This window comes from Boleophthalmus pectinirostris, unplaced genomic scaffold, assembly GCF_026225935.1.
Source record: "Boleophthalmus pectinirostris isolate CB_2022bp ecotype Guang Dong unplaced genomic scaffold, ASM2622593v1 HiC_scaffold_10, whole genome shotgun sequence".
Classification (NCBI taxonomy): Eukaryota; Metazoa; Chordata; class Actinopteri; order Gobiiformes; family Gobiidae; genus Boleophthalmus; species Boleophthalmus pectinirostris.
The window spans coordinates 22563545-22586631 of NW_026570971.1; the positions used below are offsets into that span (position 1 = coordinate 22563545).

At 37.1% G+C, this 23087-nt stretch overlaps 1 protein-coding gene across 2 annotated transcripts in view; it reads right to left on the reverse strand.

Annotated features, from left to right (window-relative positions):
• Positions 1-6: 6 nt before the first annotated feature.
• slc8a3 (solute carrier family 8 member 3) overlaps positions 7-23087 on the reverse strand; it is a 172942-nt gene continuing 149861 nt past the window's right edge. For both annotated transcript variants that reach the window (XM_055161122.1, XM_055161125.1), the window contains 4 exons: positions 5603-5727; positions 4926-5025; positions 2459-2728; positions 7-905 (listed from right to left, as the gene is read on the reverse strand). In XM_055161122.1, the coding sequence (XP_055017097.1) occupies positions 529-905; positions 2459-2728; positions 4926-5025; positions 5603-5727 (872 nt within the window). In that variant the 3' untranslated portion in view covers positions 7-528. The remainder of the gene's footprint in view (positions 906-2458; positions 2729-4925; positions 5026-5602; positions 5728-23087) is intronic.

Here is a 23087-nt window from a genome sequence, read left to right on the forward strand (position 1 = left end):
TTCAAAATATACAGAAAATATGGAAATATATTATATATAGATAGGTATAGAGTACTGAAGTAATGTCCAGGGCAGTTTGACAATGTCCACCATTTTGTTCAATGCTCTGCCAGTCCATATAAGCTTCACATGAAACAAATAAAAATAAATAATTATGACTCCAATGCATTGTCACTCACATTTTTTCCAGAAAATAGTTCTCCTCTTTTTCCTTAGTTTTTTTGTTTTATCTATTTTTTGCATTTTTATCCCCAAAATACTTCTTAGAAAAAGTCATTCTCGTCTTGTGTGTGAGAAAAATAGACCTCTTGTTGACTCCTTTTTGTCCCATAGGAAATGCAGGACCATCCCTTGTCTTCTGTGGAGGTGGACCCCATCCCTTCCCGGCTGTAAGGACAACGCCTGGCCCCCGGGCACTTTTCGGGACGCTCTTGACTGTGGCCGGTCCTTGCAGTTGGGTTTGAGGGAGGTTTGTGAGTCATTATTTTGATTGACCTATGCTTTCATTCACACCTCTCAGTGGAGTTTTTAAAAGCCCTCTATATGACAGTAGGCCTCCAGACTGGAAAACAGGATGTAAAGGAACCACAGGCTGAAGAAGAACAAGGAAGTGATCAGTCTGTGTCCCCAGGGCCCCCCAAGCTCTCCTCCGATGTGCGGCCTGCGTCTGTACAGCAGCACCGAAATGGCCAGAAAGGCAAAGATCGTAAACAGGGTGACTGAGAAAGCCAGAGAGCCCGCCTCGACCACGAAGGGCTTTCCTTTGGATTTCCAGTAGATGGCAGCGACGGACCAGGCCATGCCGATGCCCAGAAACACATTGACCGCGTTGCTCCCGGTGACGTTGCCGATAGAGGCGTCGGCGTAAGTGTCCTGGACTGCTGCGACTTTACTGGCAAATGTGTCTGAAGAGAGAAGAGGTAGAGTTATAGTGTCTATGGAAAGATAAACTTATTTATTTGAAAAAAAAAAAAAAAATGCAATTACCTTGACTTCCATATATTTCTATACATTTTCCATAGCTCCCTCATGGGTTAACCAAACTAACCTTCCTGTTTTATCTGCATGTGTTTATAATGCAACACCAATGCAGTCCCCAATCTTTATGTTTTCCTTATGCATGCACTTATGATTTATTAATGCCGCACATACGACCTTTAATAAGCAGAAACGCTGACATGGACAAAGTTTAGAGACAGATTGTTACTTCAGGTCAAAATAACAAAAGTATTGGATGACAAAGCGAATATGCCGAAGGAATCCACAGAATATGGAGGGGGCATATAATAAATCAAGTGTCAGTAAAAGAAAGAGGATATTAGATGAATTATTCAGCATTGACACCACTGTAGGGAAGGGCCACACTGTCTGTCTCCGTGTCATAAATATAAGGAATAGGTATAGACAGGGATATGGGTACTTTGCAGAGAGACAATATATAGTTCAGCATTTTATGGCCTTGAATACAACAGATATATAGAAGGTTTGCCTATGATATAAAGGTACTTGTCAAAAAAATACCAGCTCAGAAAATAGGGGTATCTTTAGTGAATCATAAAATGGCAAATTATTATATTTTGGTTGGGTCTTGGGATCAGAGAATACCTCAAATACAAGTAAAGGTTATCGTACTAATTAAATCATTGTTAGCCAAAGGACTCAGTCAAGGCGGGGAAGGGATGCAGATGTAGATGCAGTCTGTCCAGAAGTGGATAGACTAGCCAAAACAAGTAAGAGTAATGAAACTTTAAAATAGTATTAGTTTTACATTGAGTAGTGTTCCAGGAAATTACTCAAGTAAGAGTGAAAACAAAGTTTTGGGGAAACTACCACTACACAGTCTGATTTATAATTTATAATTCAAAATTTGAAGTAAGTAGAAGAATAACACATTAAAGGTGCATTGCGCAACTTTTCTGGTGGAGGGTCCATCAAATGCTTTTCTCCTTGTAGACGTTATTGCTTTGTCTGAGATGTTTCACAGTATGGCATTAAACCTCTCTATCTTCATGGAGACCAAACCAAGTTCCCGGTCAGATCTGTGGAGAGGCAACCCCGCTCACAATCAGAGTTTGTTTTTCTATGTATTTTTGAACTATGAAACCACCTGTAATTGAATAAATGTAAGGTAGAGCTGTTTAATGTCCTATTGTGGAACATTCCAGGCAAAGCAATGACATCTCTATAGAAACAAGCAGATGATGGACCCTGAATCAAAAAGTTACATAGTGCACCTTTAAATAATAAACACAAATGTTCAAATCACTTCATTTTGCTACACAAGGCTTTTGCCACAGTAGGAAGAGTAATCTAAAGTATAAGAGTACTGTTACACTGAAGAATATAGTATTCATTTATGGTGTTTGAAAACTACTCATGAAAGTAAATTTGCATTAAAATGTAAATGTCAAATGTAATGTCTAAATGTAACTGAGCTCATTCTCCAGCATGCATTCACCTGGTACAGAGGTGCCCAGAGCCACAAACACCACAGCAGTGACGGAGTCCTTCAGGCCGATGGTGCAGCCGAAGTGAGAGGCCAGGTCCCCGATGATGGCAGTGAGGACCCCGATGATGATGATGGACACGATAAAGCAGGCCCAGCCATGCCAGTACTCTGTGGGCGGGACACACGCGAAAAGAACCTTCCAGAACACCGTCAGGAAGTGCATGACGTAATCGAAACAAGATGGCAGCCGCTCTTCACCCGTGTCCTCCTCGTCCTCATCTATGGAGAGAGAAACAATTAAGGTATAACTGCAAAATCTTGTACATATGTATTTCATCCTCCTGAAAGACCTGGAAAAGCAAACATGAACTGTCACTGTTTGTAATTGTGTATCTACAATGTGTAGTTCTGTTTTCTATCTGTTTGTTTATATGACATGTTTTGTCTGTGGGTTGTGTTGTTGATGCTCCTTGGCCAGGACTGGTCTATATATCTCAAAGGGACTTTCCTATTAAAAAAAAAAAAGATTAAAACAATTGTGAATAAACTAAATAAATTAAGTGGCCTTCAAAACATTGGCTTAAAAGTACCAAATGATATAAAATGCACACTTTAAAGTCACTAAATAAGTTTTCTGGTGAAGGGTCTGCAGGTCTATAATTGTGTTTTACTGCTTAAAAATACCTTCAAAAAACATACATTTTTACAGTGAGCGGACTTGCCTCATCTAACCTGCAACTTGCTGCTCTTGTGACCTGCTTCTCCTCATGGAATAAACATTTCAGTGCCATACTGTAGAACAATGTACACATTCTTTGGCCATAACTGCTTATCAAAGTCTGAAACTAAGTGGCAAAAACACTGTTGTGTCCTTACCCTTTGAAAGTCACTATATAAATCCAATGATTAATTAATTAACTAAATTGTAGGTAAAGCAATTCAATTTTCAATGGAGACAAGAAGGTGCCAGACCCGCCACTGGAAAAGTTACAGAGTGCACCTTTAAAACAATGCATTCAAAAGGACAACTTGATTCACTTTTACAGAGACGGCTTGCCTCAAACAGTGGAGAATGAAACATGCTGAAATAGATACTAACAGATGAAGGCAATAAACAAGTTGAAGTGAATGCGTTTGGCTCGAAAATACTGCCACCATTACAACAATTAAGTGTCCCAAAGTGAAAATTACATTCTATTACAACTTGAAACCATTTTGCAGAACGGATTGCAGACTGCAGTGACCTCAGCTGTTTCCTTGAATCACAAACCATCACCATCTTGTTTGATGAGAGGACGATTTGTACTGTACTAAACTCTGCCTGTCCCCTGTCCCCTGTCCTCTGTCCCATCAGCAGACAGAGGACACCGGGACAAAGAGAGACACAGTGCTGATTCAAAGCGTCAGTCCATCCAAGCACATGTATTTTTCAGATCCAAACATGAAAAAGTAAAGATGTCGCTGGATTTAATATTGCAACACCAAAGAGACGAGTGGAGACTGTGAAGACTGTGTTGTGGTTCAAGAAACATCTGATACTGACGCAAAACATCAACAAAAAACAAACAAACAGATGGTCCTGCACTGAACAATGCAGTAAAGTTTGATTTGAGTATAATCTGATAATTCTTGTTTCCTCTTTTTTTAATGTAGCACACAGTCACAGTAAGTGTATCAGTCACCATATTGTACTATTTTCTGATGTGTATTATAATGCTGTTTTCTCATCACAACATACCTGGAGTTTTGTTCTATTTTATTCACACATGTTTAACACACAAACCCTGCATATTTGGCTGTGTTCTTAAACTCCATACACATTCACTAGAATTATTTGGATGATTTCAGCCCTGGAATTGCCTCTATTGAACCAAAGGTAAAAGGAGCTGTTAACTTCAAAACTACCACTACCACATGACATCACAAGGTGGAAAAGAGCATTTTAAGCTTTGGGAATTTAGACAGACTCATAATAAAGGATTACTCAAACATGTGTGAACGAAACAAAACACAACTCCAGGTATGTTTTTGATGAGGTAACAACATTCCAACATGGTTTAAAGCTCACAAGAATCCATTTAAACAACCAGATAAAAAGCACTTTACATTAATTGTATTTTTGGGGAGTATAGGTTGAAGGAAAATTACTTAATTTTGCTTTTAAACTGTCATTGTATAACTCTCACTATTATATTGTGATCTGAATAATTGAAATCATTAATTAACCTAACAATCTTGACATCTTTAGTTGCATATGTTGGATGTGGTGTCCATAAGAATAATAGAAAAATACCCAGTTAAAATAAACACACAAAAGTATTGGAACACCCAGTTAAAATAAACACTAACTTTCTTTCAATATAACCTTTTTGTATGTTATGAACTATAGACAGATGTGTGATTAATCTATCCTAATTATGAGTAAATCTTCAAAATTAAAGTCAACCAAAACACTTTTTTCCATTGATGTCTTTACCTGCGCTGACGGTGATGGCCTCCATGAACTGGTCTCTCCATGAGTTGGTTCCCACCACTAAAGCCAGGTTGGTCTTCTTTATCAGCTTGTCCACTGTGTTCTGTACCAACATAAAACATGACATCATTTTCATTTCTTTCATGACTATTGCTGACCTTACGTGTTTAAGTTTGATGTTTTAATTAGAATAAAAATACAAATTAGTCTTGAATCTTTATAACACATTTTTACTAACACTTAAGATTATATCATGTGTTTCGTATTCAAGGTAATGGCATGTTTGCCTATTTTTCCTGTCTGCATGACTTTCCAAAATGCGATGTGATAATTTGGAATTACTATTTGGAATACATCTTTTAAATCTGAAAAGAAAAGAAAAGCTTGACTAATTTACACTTTATGTTATCAACGTAAGCATCTTGCAGAAGTAAATAGACATTTATTTGGACGACCACATGGGGGCAGTAGTGACATCAGTTTTCTTGCATCAATTTTTCAATGCAAGGAAAACCCCACATCACAAACCAACACAGGCCTTTATTTCTCACACTGTCTAAAAATAAACCACTTACATTCACACCACTCTAACACAAATGAATAAAACAGCACATATTATTACCAGAGGTGGATTTCATATTTATGAGTGGACTTTTCTATTGATGTTCAACCTTTCATACCTTAAACTCGTACGATTCTTCAATAATGACTTCCATTTTTGAATGCTCCCCCAGAACCGGCTTCCCCATCTCTGCGATCCGCTTGGCTTCCTCTTCGTCCGTCGTCAACTTCCTGTCTGGAACATCTGAGAAAAAACAAAACAAAGGCAGACATTTTAAAACAACATGACAATTAAAATTAGTCTTATTATCATACAGTGTGGTGCGGGTATCAGATGATGTCCCATTGGAGACTTTATTATAAGAGACAAATTTTTTGCCTGATTCATATTCAGCACGGACACAGCAGCTGTCACGTTCGATTGAAAGATTGAGATGAGGAGGTGAGGGGAGCTGTTGACAAACTTGAATGTATAATGTATATACAACTTGAAGCAACAAAGTAATGATTTTTTTTTTCATTTGTATTCAAGGTGCCCTGTAAAGCTACACAGTTCTGTTCAATAATGTAGATTTTTGTTTGTTGTAAAAAGAAAAAGAAATCCACCTCTGGAAATAATTTTTTTTTTTTCTCTTGTTATCTTCAAATTGCATTCAAAATAACTGCAGTACAGAGTAGATTTTTAAATTATTGCAGTATGACAATAAATAAGTTACCAAGATATGACAGATACATTGTCCTCACGTGTAAATAGTTCATATGGTTTGATGTAAAATGTCTGAAGAATGTAAAAGAAAGCTCATTATGTAGAAGATGGGGGTTGGATTAAATACGTTTTTCTTCTGCCCACTCCTTTTTGGGTAGTTTTTTTGGTGTTGTTCTTGTTTCTGTTGATATGACCGCACTGATGTCAATATGGATTCTACTATGTTCCATTGTAAAAGAACGTAAAATGTTTACCTGCCAAAAAACAGAAATCCAAGAATGAATGAGCCATTGTTTTCACTTCTTATTGGAAAATTATTTGTCCTTTTAATTCATTTAATTCACTAAATATGTCTGTTTTATATTATTTTGATATTTGAAACTCTAAAACTTCAGACAAAGTGCTTGAAGCCACAAAGCCATGCGTCAGATAATTGAAACATTTAATTTAATTAAAAATTCATTTAGCACAATGTACGTTAGGGTCAAGCACAGACAAAGCTCAGTAATTAGTCTTACCAAACTCTTCTAGGCACCCAAGTCTATTAAAAACACTTAAAAATGTGCTTTATTGATTCAGTGCCACATCTACATGAGGCAATCTGACAAAAGCTATACTCACCTATAGGTTCTCAAAGCTGTCTTTCACATTCATTTAAAGCAACACTGTGTAACCTTTTGATAGCAGCACATCATAATTCCATGAAAGTAGCTCAAACCATATGACTGGAATATTCTTCATGGAGGCAAAGAACAATCATGATGGAAACAGTCAGGCCATGTTTCAGGCCATGTTTGAGTCAGGTTTGTGGAGATGCAAATCTGTTGACAGATACGGTACGTGTTCGTCAAGATTATTAGTGCAATAAAAACCTAATGAAAATATATGTTTTTCTTTATTTTGCTGAAAAGTTACATGGTAGGGCTTTAAGAGCAAGATCTGAGAAGTGAATAAAAGTCTGTTTTATTTCAAGGATATACATACAAGTAACCGATGTCATTAAAATGTAAATCAAATCTGTACAGACCTTATATCTAGCAAGTAACCCTGAATGTAATAACAGCAGCTCTCTGTCAGAAATGTTAATTCAAGGCGTCTGCTACATCTTACTGAGCTCGGAGCAAAGGCTCATGGGAAATTGAGGCTTCACAATAACAAATCTCGAACACTTTCTCTCAACCTTGTCCTGTCAAAAAATGTAAAGCCGTGCTCGGGTTTTTCCAAATGTAAAGTCATTTTGCAGGCCGCTGAGCTCCTGATCACTTCACACTGTCCTTGTGGAGCGGCTTCAAGATGCGCTGGAAAAAATAATACACTTGCACTGTGAAAATGGGCTGAATTTCTACCTAAAATAAATCTAAAATGTATACAATATTAACTACAAGACTGCTATTATTAAACTGCACCTGCATTGTCAACTATTTCGCTGTATATTAATCAATCCGGCTTTATTTCAGACCATAGACTTTATAAAGAAGGGGACTATGGGAGTGTGACGTCACCCCCTGCACGGGTCCATTTTTGCAGACCCGCACCCGCCCACACTTACAATACAGCATCAAACCTGTCAGTTAACCTGTGATTATATCAAAGTTAAACCCGCACCCGCCCAGACCCATTAACATTCCACCCGTCACCCACCCGTGCCCGTGATAAATCACACACAAATTAAAAGCATTCTAACTGAAACACAATTTTTTTGATGCACCTCTCAACAGAAACCTGACGCTAAACGAGGATTGAATAGGTGGTTTGAATAGGCAATAGTATAGAGTAAGAAAGCTTTCAGAAATATTCATGTGCATAGGATAGAAATCTGTGCACATTTGGCTGTAGTTGAGCATAAAATAAATATTCGTAAACTCTCGAATGAGTCCAGACATGCATAAAATGTGTTGTGTGTATTTTTTCCATCAGAATAGGAACTGAAAAGTTACGATGTCAAGAATTACAATCACAAAATGAAATAAAACGATTGCACTTTCTTCAGTACGAATACAAATTCACAGACGTGACTCAACTGTTAAAAATGCGTCATCACTTCACAGGCATTATCTACTGGGGAGAAGAATTATTGATCGAGATGCTGGACTTTTACATCGCATCTGGACTGAACCAGGACTAAACAAGAGTAACCCAGTACTAACCTAGAACTGATCCCAGGACTGAAACAGGAGGACTAAACCAGGACTGAACTAGGACTGACAGTTGGGACGGGCCCGGAGGTGCGTCTGCATAGACCATCAGGTGACCACAGGCAAAAGGACCAGTGTAGAGCTCCGCGCCTCACGGGGGTAAGTGCAGCCGTCGCCCGATCGTGCCTTGTGGCCACCCTGCTCCATGGGCTCGGGGTTCTCTCTCTCTCAAGTCCAAGATTATTCCTGGTTTAGTCCTGGTTTAGTCCTGACCCGCCTATGTGTAATCACTACCCGCCTGCATACCTGCCCAAATTCCAACACGTTATAACCCGCCCGTTTTGCGGGTCCCAGACCTGGTGCAGGACTCTGACCCATAATGTTTGGCTCCTGTCAAATGAAGCTCACCAAGGCAAGTGGTCGTGGAGTGAATTTAGAGCCGAGTTTCATATTAGAAATATAATTTATTTACGGACAAAATGGTGAAATAAAAACACCAAAATCATGTAGGGTGGGTTAATACAAACATTTTAAGACTGAAATGATGTGGCTCACTGGAATTACAGAGAGCGGGGCAACAATTTTTCAATGTAAAGTGAGTTGGAGTTCAAATTATAATATTGCTACATGTAATACTGAATGTATAATGTATATACAATTTGAAGCAACAAAGTAATGATTTATTTTTTTTTGCTTTCCTGATTCCTCAATGAAATCAAAAGATAAGCTGTAAATTGTTTTCGAAAACTACCAATTTCTTTTTACCGCCTTACATGACTATTTTTTACAGTGTACACTCTAACATCATTCTGTCAAACTCTATCCAAAACCTTCTATCTAAATCCTTTTATCCCTCTTAGCACCCTCCACGGCGCCACCTGGGGTCTAGTCCTTGTCATGTCCTATCCTCTCGCACAGAAGACCTCGCTCCTCTTCACAACACGCTTAGCATCAAATATTAACACTGCCATTACAGATCACAGCGGCGCCCCCTGGTACCAGCGTGTCAACAAGAGCCCACCGCAAGCCCATGCATTTTACAGCACCATGCATTCAAATCAATTACACGCAGGCCAAGCTCCTTATACGAGCTTTTCTTATTCTTATTCTGCTGGTGTTAAAAGTTTGATTAGGATGCCATTTTATTTATTTTTTTAACCTGTGCCACAATCAGACAAAAACTTGATCATAATTATTGCTCAGTTTAATTGATTTATTGTTTTTAATGACAAAAACAATACATTTTCTGTCTTTCTTGGACAGTAGGGAGCAGAACTTAGAGCAGAGGGTCCGCTACCTGATTGCTTGTCTCCATTGAGGTGTAATGGTTGTGCCTAAAATGTTCCACAGTATGGCATTAGACTTATTTACCTCCAAGAAGACAAGTCAGATCTGTGGAGAGGGGAATCTGCTCACACTAAGAATACGTATTTTTAGAGATATTTTAGAACTAGCGTTATTTTAACAGTTTTAAAGGTGCACTATGTTCTATGGAGATGTCATTGCTCTGCCTGGAATGTTCCACAGTATGACATTAAACAGCTCTACATTTTTATTTTTTTATTTAATTACAGCTTTATGACATTCTGTAGCTGTAATAAATTCAAGTGAAATATCAGTTCTATGATTTGAATATTAGTAAATACCGTATCTATAATGGCCCTCTCTCATTCATTCATATTGGATGCACAGTCTCGTCTGCTCTTCTTGCTGTTGTGGCATTTTGGTTGAAGCTTTAGTGCCATTTAAAACAAATGCTGATTCTGCAAACTTCACCTGCACTTAACATTTTACTGATGAGCCCATTGACTTTCAATACACCTAGAACCGTCTGGAATACAAAGTGTGAACATTGGCAAGAAAATTGTCAGGTAATATTCGGTTAATTATATATACTTGTATAATTTTAATACATAACTTTTACATGTGTTAGAACAACATTTCAATTGTTTTAGTGGTTGTTGTTTTTATTTTGTTTATGTATTTTATTTAGAGATTCACTACTTCTCTGGTGGAAGGAACACCACTTGTAGAAATGTTTTTTGTTTGTTTTTTTGTGAAGAATACCGTAACTGGATTACTGTGAGTGACATTGCCGCTCCAGAAATTCCAGTAGAGCTTGATAAGTTTAATGTGGAACATTCTAAACCAAACAATTATCTGGAGACACACCATACAAGGTTACACATTGTATCTTTAAAAGTCTAAAAAACAAGTAAAGTTGAGTGTACATCAAGGAAAAGCAGTATATTTAAAACCAAATTAGCGTCTCTAGCCAGAGGATGCATCCAAAAGTCATACAAGGGCATTTTTGACATCAAAACATTCTGAATTTTAAGAAAATCTTTAATTAAATCAAGACAGCAAATCCCACAGGCCACTTTGAGTCTAGGCCTTAAGAGATCATAGTTACCTCTGGACAAAACTTAATGTTTAGCTGCTCATAATGTTTGATCCACTTTAAAAGTCCTACACAAAATGGATTCTTGTGAGCTTTAAGCCATGTTATAATGTTGTTACCTCGTCAGAAACATACCTGGAGTTGTGTTTTGTTTCCTTCACACATGTTTGAGTAATCCTGCATTATTAGTCTGTCTACTTTTTTAAAACTCAAAATGCTCTGCTCTACCTTGTGATGTCATGAAGAGGTAGTTTTTAAGTTAACAATTACCTTTCACCTTTAGTTCAGTAGAGATTGGCAATTCCAGGACTGAAATGATCCAAATGATTTTAGTGAAGGTGTACAGAGTTTAAAAAACACAGAGGAGCTCTTCCTGTATTACCACATGACATCACAACGTGGAACAGTGTTTTCTATTTGAGAGAAGAACTCAACCTAAATATGCAGGGTCTGTGACTGTGAATGAAACAAAACACAATCCCATTTTTATTTTTATATGAGAAAACAACATTATAACAGAAAAAACCTTAAAATAGGCTCTTTAAATTCCATGCAGGCTCTACTTATTCAGTGATGCAAAAACCTTAATTGAAATAGAAGTTGTGGTCTTTTTATTGACATTGTCCTTTAGAGACTGGGCACTTACAAGTTCTGGATAGATTCATTATTGTCATCAACATTCCCTGGAGGAGTGACGCTAACTGCAAGCACTACTCTGTTAAAAGCTCTGTTACACAAGTTAGACTTAATCTGAGCTTTATATTAACACAAACTGAACTACAACTGTTTAAATATATTTTGTGTTTTTTCTTGAGTTTTCTGACTATATTCACACTTTTCTTGTCAGTATTTGTTAATGTGTGCATTGCGTCACCATGGTAACTGCTACATGCATCTCTAAATGTTTATCAATTATCACCTTTAAGTAATTCACCATTTCCTCATGCACAAACACATACAAAAACGTGTTAGTGGAGATGCTGCACGGTGCGCAGACCACTTACCATCAGCTAACAACATGGCTGTAACAGAAAAGGATGGAAAAGAAAGAGATGGGTGATGAGGAGAAGAAATAAACAAGGTAAATGTGAAGTAGAGAAATGTGTATCGACCCAAAGCTGTGAGTTATACAGTACTGCTTATTCATTTAGTGCAGGTAATGGGAAGAGCGGGGTATTTCATGATTACAAAGGAACAGTTGTACTTAATTAGTGTATTGACAAAACTATGATACAGTTTTGCATCCTTGGCCCTGGCTTGGAGTTTTAGGTGGAGAAAGAAATGTTCATCTGCCTTTACAGGTCCTATATTACGCAAAAAATGACTCCTTGAGCTTTAAGTCATGTTATAATGTTGTTGCTTCTCTAAAATATACCTGGAGTTGTGTTTGTTTCATTCATTCATATCTGAAGAATCCTTTATTATGCCGCAAAGCTCACAATGCTGTGTTCCAACTTGTGATATCATGCAGAGGTAGTTTTCAAGGTTATGTTTACACTGAAACGAATCACCGTATCACTGTATCGGAAACGATTTGCGTCCAGACACGTCGGCAAACCTTCCCTATCCACACAGCTTTGAGCATATTTGTTTACATTTTATAGAAACAAAATTTAAAACTGCATGGCTAATTTGCATAAACTGAGCATGCAAAAAACAGCTCGCTATTGTGCGCTGATGTGGTTCAGCTTTTGTTGGACTAAAGAACACGACTAAGTGGATTATATGTGTTCTTTCTGTGATAGAGGGGTGTTCTGCTAATGATGGGTCTGTTCTGTGCTTCTGTTGCATTGGAGATGGTTCTTGCGATAACTTTTCAAAGATTATATGTCTGCAGGTCATACACATACACTGTATATATTAATGGACATATATTCTAGTCTCTTAGCATTTTGGCAGTGAATTACTTCACAGCCCATAGACCTACATCAGCGTTTTCAGACGTTCCACACAGTGCCAGATCAGATCCGTTACTCAGATAAATTCGTGGGAGCTGGCGGCACCAGATCTTTCCATCTTTGGAGCTGTTAGTGTGAACAAACACTGCATCCCCAACAAAAACGACTCAAATATATACTAGTGTGGATGGGGCCCAACAGCTACCTTCTTTTGTACAGTAGAGATTGGCAATTCCAGGAGTGAAATTGTCCAAATGATTGTAGTGAAGGTGTATGAAGTGGACCATTTCCTGTATTACCACATGACATCAGAAGGTGTGATAGAGTGTTTTCCATTTGAGATAAAACCTCAGCCTAAATATGGAGGGTTTGTGTGTTAAATGTATGAATAAAACAAAACACAACTCCAGGTCTGTTTGTGATGAGGAAACAACATTATATAGATCAGAAAATAGAATAATATGGGTCCTTTAATCTGTCCTGAACTGTCCTGAGGCAAACTAAACCAACCAGGCTACATGTTTTCTACTGTACAAAATATGATCTGGGTCCAGGCTCTGAGTTTAGATCATTGTAACTGACAGGAGCATTAGCTAGTGAGAGAAAGACAAAGTTCAGCAGATCAATGACAGAGGCACAAAAATGTTGTTAATCTGTGGTGAGAGATTTTGTTCTTATTTATAAATGACCAGTGAGGTTGTCCATTTCGCGCAACTCAAATAAATGTACAGCTTTCTGAATTGGGTCTGAGACACAGAGGAGATAGTGGTGACCAGATTTCAAATCCTATAAACTGTAGAGAATTTCAGTCCGGATTTACCAGGCAAGTTATTCCGCACTTAAAGACTTCATCAGCCATATAATGTGATGGGGGGAAGTGTCTTGCTCAACAGTTTCCTGGTTGGAATCTTATGCCAACCTTCATTTTAAATGGCTCTACATCCTGAGTTTGATATGTACAGTAAAATCTTTTAAAATATAAAACTCCACAAAATAACAAATCTGCATGAGTATCCAAACAGATGTCATAGAAATAATATTTTATAGTTTTGTTTATGGTTTTGAAATGTGTTGAATAAACAGTATGAAACAGCCAGAATTTACTGTTAGTATATTAAAATATTCGGGGTAATAACCACCAGTCTATAATTGGAAATCATTTCAATCTAATACTTCAAACTACATTAAAGTCAAGACGTTTTAAAAGTTGCAAACTCAGAACGAATGAGAATCTCTGGACCATAAACTCCTCTATGAACCCCCTGGAGCAGGATCTTAACAGAAGCTGCAGATTTGATGCTACTGTCGATTAAAGATGATGTAAAAGGATGAGATGGGGTCTGACAGACTTTGGCACAGAGGCAGTTTATAAACAAAAACAACAGAATGAGCTGCGCTTGGCACGGAGACCTGCCAGATGTCCACAACCTTGTTAGAGCCCATTTAAACACAAGATTTTCTGCATGAGTGTACAATCGTAACAGGCTGCCAGAACCAGAGCTCTGCAGTGTTCAAGTGATCAATGAGTAGAGGCCAGGACACAAGCACACAATCCCACTCATTAGTTATAACAACGGGCCTGTCCAGTCAATGGGGTTTGTAAAATACGCACAACATAAGTTACAATTCAAGTAATGTTTTTGGAGATGACACAGTGTAAAATCAATCAAGAAAAACAAGTCATGATCTTACTATCATTATTTGGAACTGATACGAATAAATCCGATATTAGGCCTTTCACACTAACACATTTTGAGTTAAGTGTGATGTTGCTAAAGTAAATATAGACAATAAAAGATAATACTGAAACAAATTTATGCCACACAATAACAAGAGCAGATTTAAACCACAAAAACTATTCTAAATCTACAATATTGTTAAAAAATAAATAAATTATCAGCTGCAATGAATAAATAGCAGTAAGAAACATTTTAGTACTGAATTTGCATCTATAAATGTTAGTAATTCAACTTTCTTCAACCATCTTATTATGAAGCCAAAAAAAAAAACAATACAAAAATGTCCCAGTTGTGCAAAGAAAAAGCACAATATTTTTCGGACTATAAGTCACTCTGGAGTATAAGTCACATCAGCCAAAAAATGCAGAATGAAGAAGAAAAAAAATATATATAAGTTGCACCTGACTATAAGGTGCACTTTTTGGGGAAATATATTTTATAAAATCAAAGACCAGGAACTGACATTTCATCTTGAAAGGCAAGTTACAGTAATAACAATAGAATAAAGAACAACAGACTGTTAACGTCACATATGAACAGATATTTATAGCATAAACAATAGAACAAGCTCCATCTCACTCCAAATCACTAAATCCATTGAATTCTTCATCCTCGGTGTCACTTCTGAGCAACTCCGCAATCTCCAGAGGTAAACGGAGCGACGCTTAATTTTCTGCATAGCTGTCGCCAGGTTCAGCATCATTATTCAATTATTCTGGCCTTTCTGAATTCCGACAGGATGATTTCGGTTGTCACTGAAGTCCAGGCTTTGTCGATCCATTCAATGACTTCCAGGAAAGATAACATATAAGTCGTACCAGAGTGTAAGTCGCAGGAAACACCCAAACCATGAAAAAAAGTGTGACTTAGTCCGAAATAGTACCGGTACACATCTTTCATATATTGAAAATATGTCAATATATTAATTAAAATTGTAGTGCGGTCACAAAAAATTGCTAAAAAAAAAAAAAATACAAAAAATTGCTAAATTGCTAAAAGATACAAAAAACACTGATGATATACTGATGCAGCTGTCCACAATATACAATACTATATCAGCAAATGTAGTATCACGATATATCGATATTCTGATATTTTGTACACCCATAGCTATGACTATGTTTAAACAGCATAGAGACAGAATAAAGAGCAGGTTAAAAGTTACACAAACAACCACATTTAGTGATTAGCGCTGAGCCCAAACTCTTGATTAACACTGACATGTTCTTCCACATTTAGTCCCTCCACTGAACACAGAGCCATGAGCACACCTCCATGACTCTGCTGATTTGACTGAAAGGTGTGTTTTAAGTGAGTTCTTCAGGGACCAGGCTCTGCAGCTAATGTGACAACCACACAGGGAGAAGACAGCTAATCAGATCCACACAACAGAGAATATCACTCACACAAATACTCTTATAAAGTACACAAGTGTTTTCTTTTGTTGTTTTTCTCAAACAAAACCAAGCTAAAAGTTTAAGTGATATTTATGTGTGTGTGCAATTTTGTAATGTGCCAGAGTGCTTAGTGGCGTCGAAGTAATTGCCAGCTTCACAGCTCTTCGCTGACTGGCCGGTGAGTGGCCTACAACTTTCGGGGTACTTGCAAACGATCAAGTGTATTCTGATTCTTGACCTAGTCGCTGGAGAGAAATGACTGGCACTAGGTGGTGCCAGCGTGGCTAGCACACAGCTACAAAGTTACCAGTGCTGTAGATAGGCCTGTCACCATAATTATTATATCGACTTATCGTTCAGTAAATATTACATAGGACAATTAAATAAATATTTTAGGGCTGAATACTTATCGTGGATACAGTTTTTTTGTGGAGAAATTAGTTATTTTTGTTGTAATAAGAATAGATTTGAGCTGTAGCGGGTTGAAAAAGTAACTTCTATGGCTAATTATTGCTTCATTGTCGTGACGGGCATAGCTGTAGACACTTTTGAAAATGCCAGTGTAGCGATGGCACCTTTGAAGCTACAACAATGGAAAACCCAGTAGGGGCAGTCCCCTCAGATCAGTCTGCCCGTGCAGTCCCCATCATCGAATTAGCACAAGTCGGCCAAAGATAACAACAATTAAAGCAGTTAGTCCCTAATGATGATCACAGTGTGTTTGATCAGAGCTGCTCTGAACAAACCACTTCATTAGTGGCACTTCTTACAGATGTCTAATCATGTTTTTGTCATTACCTCAGCTCAAAGGTGGTACTCATTTACATTCACTCAGTTACTTTTACTTGAGTAACTTTTTGAAGAAATTATACTGCTCAAACAATACATTTGCACTTCATTTGCATTTCATTTACTTCTACTTGAGCAATACTTAGTTATTTTTTGTTGTGTTCCATTGTGACCTGTGATTATTGAATTACATTAACTCATAAATCAGATTTCAAATAGACTTTACTCAGTATTTAAGTAGTAGTTTTTACATTTTACTTGAAAAAGAAACATTTTACTTCTAATTGAGAAGTACTATTTTAAAGTAACATAATGTAATTTGGGCTACCCACCTTTCAGTCTGGTCAAAAAAAAAAAAAAAAAAAAAAAGAAAGAGGAAAAATACACTACTGTTTCTATTACTGTCCTATTGTTGTCTCTGCTACAATTAACAGTCACCTAAGGTCACTACTATACTTATTTTACACAACTGTTACACTTTACTTTCCCTCCTCTTTTCTCTTAATCTTGGATCTTGTTTATTTAACACACACACTGATAACTTGTGTAAAGCAACATCAGAAAGAGACGCTAATATTTACAAATCTTGGTTTCAAATCTCATGCTTCACCGAGCCCAATATCCTTCCTGCATACTAACGTGGAGAACGTGGCCTGAAAGTGTACCCATCTCATTGGTCACTTCAGCCTCCTTATACTTGTATAAATACTTTATGAGTGACTGGTGGTGGCTGGTTTAGTCTCAAGGGTGCAGACTGGTGAACAAATCAGTCAACTTATTTCTGAGTGTCTAGAAAAGTGCAAATAGTCGTAAAAAGTACCTAATGATATTGTAATGACAGCAGTAGCCAATTGAATTACAAAGTGGGTCTTTATATCTTATATTTTTGTTACCTATGTTTCCTTGCAGTATTAAAGGTGCATTGTGTAACGTTTCTCCATGCCAAATTTCTCCCTGAAGGTGTAACTGCTTTGTCTGGAATGGTTCACCGTATGGCATTACACCTTTCTATCTCCATGGAGACCAAACCAGACCAATTTATAGGTCAGATCTGTGGAAAGGCAACCCTGCTCACAGTCAGAATGCCTCTTTTTCTAGAGATGGCCAATAAAACCACCTGTAATTGAGTAAATGTAAAGTAGAGCTGTTTAATGTCATACTGTGGAACATTCCAAGCAGAGCAGTGGCATCTCCATAGAAACAAGCAGGTGAAGGACCCCCAACCAAAAAGTTACATAGTGTACCTTTAAGCCAGGGGTGTCCAAACTTTTTTCATCAAGGGCCACATATCTAAACACAGACGAAGCAGAGGGCTAACCGAGGGCTGTAGACTGGAGCTCAATACAGTGAATAACTGAAATATGCACATGTTTAAAACGTCAGAATGAACCATCAGTCCTTTATTTATGCTAAGATCCTTAAAACCACACACTAAATATTACATATTAGCTTTAGTGTGGTAGATTTTCAAAAAAGAAATAAAGTGAAAAGTAAATTTTTAAGGTAATTTTGGCCAATTCACCTGGAAGCCTGAGGGCCAAGAAAAATATGTCTTAGGGCTGCATTTGGCACACGGGCCATAGTGTGGACATGCCTGCTTTAAACTAGCCTGATTCAACAGCTGGTTTCACTTCATAGAAACCATCCTCGCAATGTTAGAATTCATTCACTCTTTTTTCATTTAACCAATCACTGCTATTTGTTGGTGATGTATGTAATGCACTGCTAACGGGGCTAACTGGTATATTAAGCTTTTCCCAAATCATGTAGGAAGAAGGGCAATAATGTCTTTCCCCTTGATAAAATTCACCAAACATTTCCGACTTTAAATCCATGATCTTGGGAATCGTTGACAACACAGAATATATGGTTCTTCCCTGATTGACTGATGCCCAAACTCGCACTTCCGGGCTTTTTGCGAACCATCTAGTGTATTCCAATTTCTGACCTAGTCGCTGGAGAGAAATGAAATTGAGCGGAGGCACTAGGTGGCACCAGCCTGGCTAGCTTTAAGGTGTCTACATTGCCAGAATTCAACTTGCTCTATTCCACCTCGTAATGATTAAGAACTACCTTTTACCTTTTCTTTAGTAGAATTTAGTATTGCCACACAACATCACAAGGTTGTTTTCTGTTTGAGAGAAGGACTCACCCTAAATATGCAGGGTTTGTGTGTTAAACATGTGTGAATAAAACAAAAAACAACTCCAGGTATGTTTGTGATGAGGAAACAACATTATATTATCAGAAAATAGTGTAATATGGGACTTTAAAACCCAAATAATTATAATAATTACCCAGAATGCAAACAAAACCTGTAATTCAAAACGAGTGGAGGCATATAAACCAGTTAGTACAAAAACTGTAACTTGTAGGATGTCTGTAGTGGTCATTACAAATCAAAAGTGGTCCTTGTAGAGAATACAAGTGAACATTTGGAACTAAACAGACACAAGAAATGCCAGACTCATTGGTGTGGATCCAGAAGCACTCGGTCACTGCCAGCTATACCACTGTGATGAGATTAACCAGAGACATGTAATTAGCAGTGTGTGTGTTGTGTGAATGGGAGAGCTGTCTGAGCACTGGGCTCTGATCAGAACTTTCTCCGCACTAAAGACTGAATAAAGGCTCTTTCTAAGATGCTAAAAACTTTAACATAACATTTAGTGAAGAGATTATAGTTAAATTACTTCAAATTCAAAGTTCTCTGTCACTATATATGAAGTGAATGTATTGTAATGTGTTTATATCAAGAGCCATGCATTACAGAAAAGGTCCAGAAGTAAATATGTTTCACAAGTTTGGATACATGTGTTCTCCTAAAACATAAAGGCTAAAAACAGGATAAGTGAAAGATAGGGATGTAACAATATCCAAATCTCTCAGAACGATATTATCATGATATGCATCTCACGGTGCGATATTTATTGCAGTATTTTGGAGAGACTAATATAATTGTAGATAGGACACTTTTTTACTTTTAAAATACCTTGACAAGATTTTGGTGTGAATTATTTCATTCATAATCCCAAGAATTCAAGTAAAAAACATATTTCTTCATGTTGTCTGCACTGAAATGAATCATGGAATATGTAGTTCCCGATGTTTATAAGCCGTTACTACTATAAAACCATGCATTTAAAAGGAATTTGTAATTCAATATATTTTGACAGTCTACAATATTATTGTGAGACTTTTGACGATACGATATCACGATATTTCGGTTATTGTTACATCCCTAGTGATAAATGTTATATTTTATGTACAACTATGTAGAAGAACTACACTGCAGACGGTAACCTAATCTATCAAAGCTTCACTACATAACTTTTCTACTTTTCTACTTTTCTCCACTTGCTTTTCTTCATGGAGATGTTAAAGCTTTGCCTGAAATGTTCCACAAAATAACATTAAAGTTATCTGTTATCATTGAGACACCAGGGCAAATAACAGATCAGTTCTGTAGGGAAGCGAACCACTCACTATATGCTTTTCGAGGCATTTGGTCAGCAATAGAAACACATTTAGTTGTCGGATAAATGCAAAAAATAAATGTTAACAATTATACTATGAAATATTTCAGGCAAAGCAATAACAGCTTCATGGAGAAAACAACCAGAAAAATTACATAGTGCAGCTTTAAAGTGCTCATTTTATGCTATTTTCTGATCTATGTTATAATGTTGTTTCCTCATTACAAACATACGTAGAGTTGTGTTTTGTATCCTTCACACATGTTTAACACACAAACCCTGCATATTTAGACTGAGCTCTTCACTCAAACAGAAAAAACTCCACCTTGTGATGTCATGTTGCCATACAGGAAGTAAGGTAAAAGATAGCTGTTAACTTAAAAAGTACAACTATATGACCTATATTACATGTGTGATTGAAACAAAACCCAGCACTAGGTTTGTTTTGATGAGGTAACAGCATTATTACACACTGCATCTTAAATTATCTTTAACTATGGTGCTGATCTAGTATACATTATCTCAAAAAGACAAGCTAAAATATGAATGAATATGAACACATATATCATTATCATTTCAGCAAAATGTTTGTTACGCCACCTGAAATATACAAGGACGCAGGATTGTGTAGAAAACAATGGAGAACAAGACCTCAGCTATAGCCACATTGATTTATGGAGAGATGGGACTAGCCCTGATAGAGAAACGGTGGAGGCAGAGCAGAATCAGGACCGGGGTTAATGAAATCCAAGAGGAATGGTGCAGGAGGCAAGAAAGATGGCACAGATTCTGCATTGTTAGTATGAGAAACTTGAACGCATGTGTTAGAAGACTGATGCAGGCCGAGGCAAATGGAACAAAAATGGTGAATGCATTAGCGGCCATGGGAGGAGCTGACAAAGTGGAGATTTATGAGCGAAGCATGTTCTGAATATGTAAAGATATGAGAGAAAGTGCTGCAAGACGGACGCCAAGGTCCTGCATTAGAAACATGAAGAAATGATGGGACTGAATGAGAGGTGACAGAGGAGTGAGCAAAATATATAAACATGAGTCATAGTAGAATAGACAAGGTGTTGTTTTTATTCATGAAAAAAACAAGCCTGATTCATCAGCCAGTTTCACTTCATGGAAACCGTCTGACCTCGCAGCATTAGGATTTGTTCGCTCGACAGTAGGCAGGTACTTTTTTTTATTTAACTACTCTAACTGGTATATTAAGCTCTTCCCAAATCCCTCTTGATAAAATTCACCAGATATTCTCTTTGTTCCGGCTTTAAATCCTCAATATTGGGAATTGTTGCCAACACAGAATGTATGTCTCTTTGCTGATTGGCTGGTGCCCGAGCTCGCACTTCCAGGGTTCTTGCAAACTGTCTATTGTATTCCGATTCCTGACCTACTCGCTGGAGAGAAATGAAGTTGAGCGGAAGCACTAGGTGATGCCAGCCAAGCTAGAAAAAAAAACAAAAAACACTCAGCCCACCTCAAAGTCATTGCACACAGTAGAAGCGCCTATAATGGGATGTCAGTTCGTCACAGATATCACAAAACAGAAAGGTTGTCATCACAGCAGCTGTGCATGTTGCCATTGTGTCCTGGGGCAAAACACTTTTCTTTTTCGCCTTACTATACTGTATGAGTGTGTCTGACCACAACCAATTACATTTCCTGCAATCGCCTAAAGTACAAAGTTGTAAACAAGAAGAATGAACTGTATTGCCAAAGGTGCCTGGTAGTGGGGGTCAAACTACCAAAGCCAGCAAAAAAAAAAAAAGGTCTGCTAACTTTTTTTTGCCTGCTTAAATGTGTTGACTATTTTAAGCATAAGCTACAACAACAACAACAATAATATGGAAACTTAATAATAATCTGTTATATTTTGTATTTGAAACAACAGTCAACTCTATATAGCCAATGAAGGAAAATTAGGCTAACAAATCAATATAGTTGTTGAAATTTTAAAAGCACAATTTTTAATAAGAGTACTTCTGGAAATGCAAAAACAATGTAAATACACACCAGTGTCTTCTGGGACTGACAGGTGCAGCATGATGCATTGTTTGTAATGAGGACCAAATATTTCAGGAAAAACACTTCAAAAAGATTTCCGACAAAGAGAGAGATCCCGGACGCTCCAGTGAAGTCTAATAATGTTTTGGGGTTTTCTGAAAAATGTGAGCGGAAAGAGATGACAGAGCGAGATACTGAAGAAGAATTCATCAAGTTTGAATGTGCAGTGTGTGTAGAGTCTGTCGGTGCTATCGCCCATACATGAGGAGATACGGATGAACACTGAAGTCACACTACTCAGAAATCTATTTATACAACACAGAGGTAATGAGTAAGATCCAATATTTGATCAATTACTATCCACTTGAGTAACATGTTGCAGAATTTGTACTTTTTAAGGTACCATTTGAATTTAAGGTTTAGGGAAAATTATGACACAGTAGCTCACACATCACAATATACTGTACTGCATAAAGAGCACAAATATAAATGGTAATAATACATTCAAAATAACAATAAACTGGTTTCAAATAAGGCATAATTACGCATATGTACAAGTAAAAATAAAAAATATAGCAATATAGTAGCTAATCCATATAGAACATACATTGTACTTGAGCCATACAGCATTAAAGTACCACTAACTTGTACCTGACTAAAATATTTCTATAAATATTTTTAACCCTTCCCACTATAAGTCTTTAAATCACTGTTTCCCAAACTTTTTTGAGGGGGACCCATATTTTAAAAGTCAAAAACCTTCGCGACCCAAGTCAATAGACATTATTTGTAAATCACAAAATAAAGGTGGATTTGACCATTATTATTCTTATTATTATAACATTAATTAGGATATTTAATTGAGGGATCGTGTCTCTCTGAACAGTTAGTATTACTCAAGTTTTAAACAATGAAAAATAGAAATTGAACCAGCAATAAAAGGATCCATAAGTCACCTATTTAGACATGAAATGTAGCTCATTTCTTTTTCTTTTCAATATTCAATTAAATGAGCAATACTGGAACAGAATTGTCAATAAAATAATTACA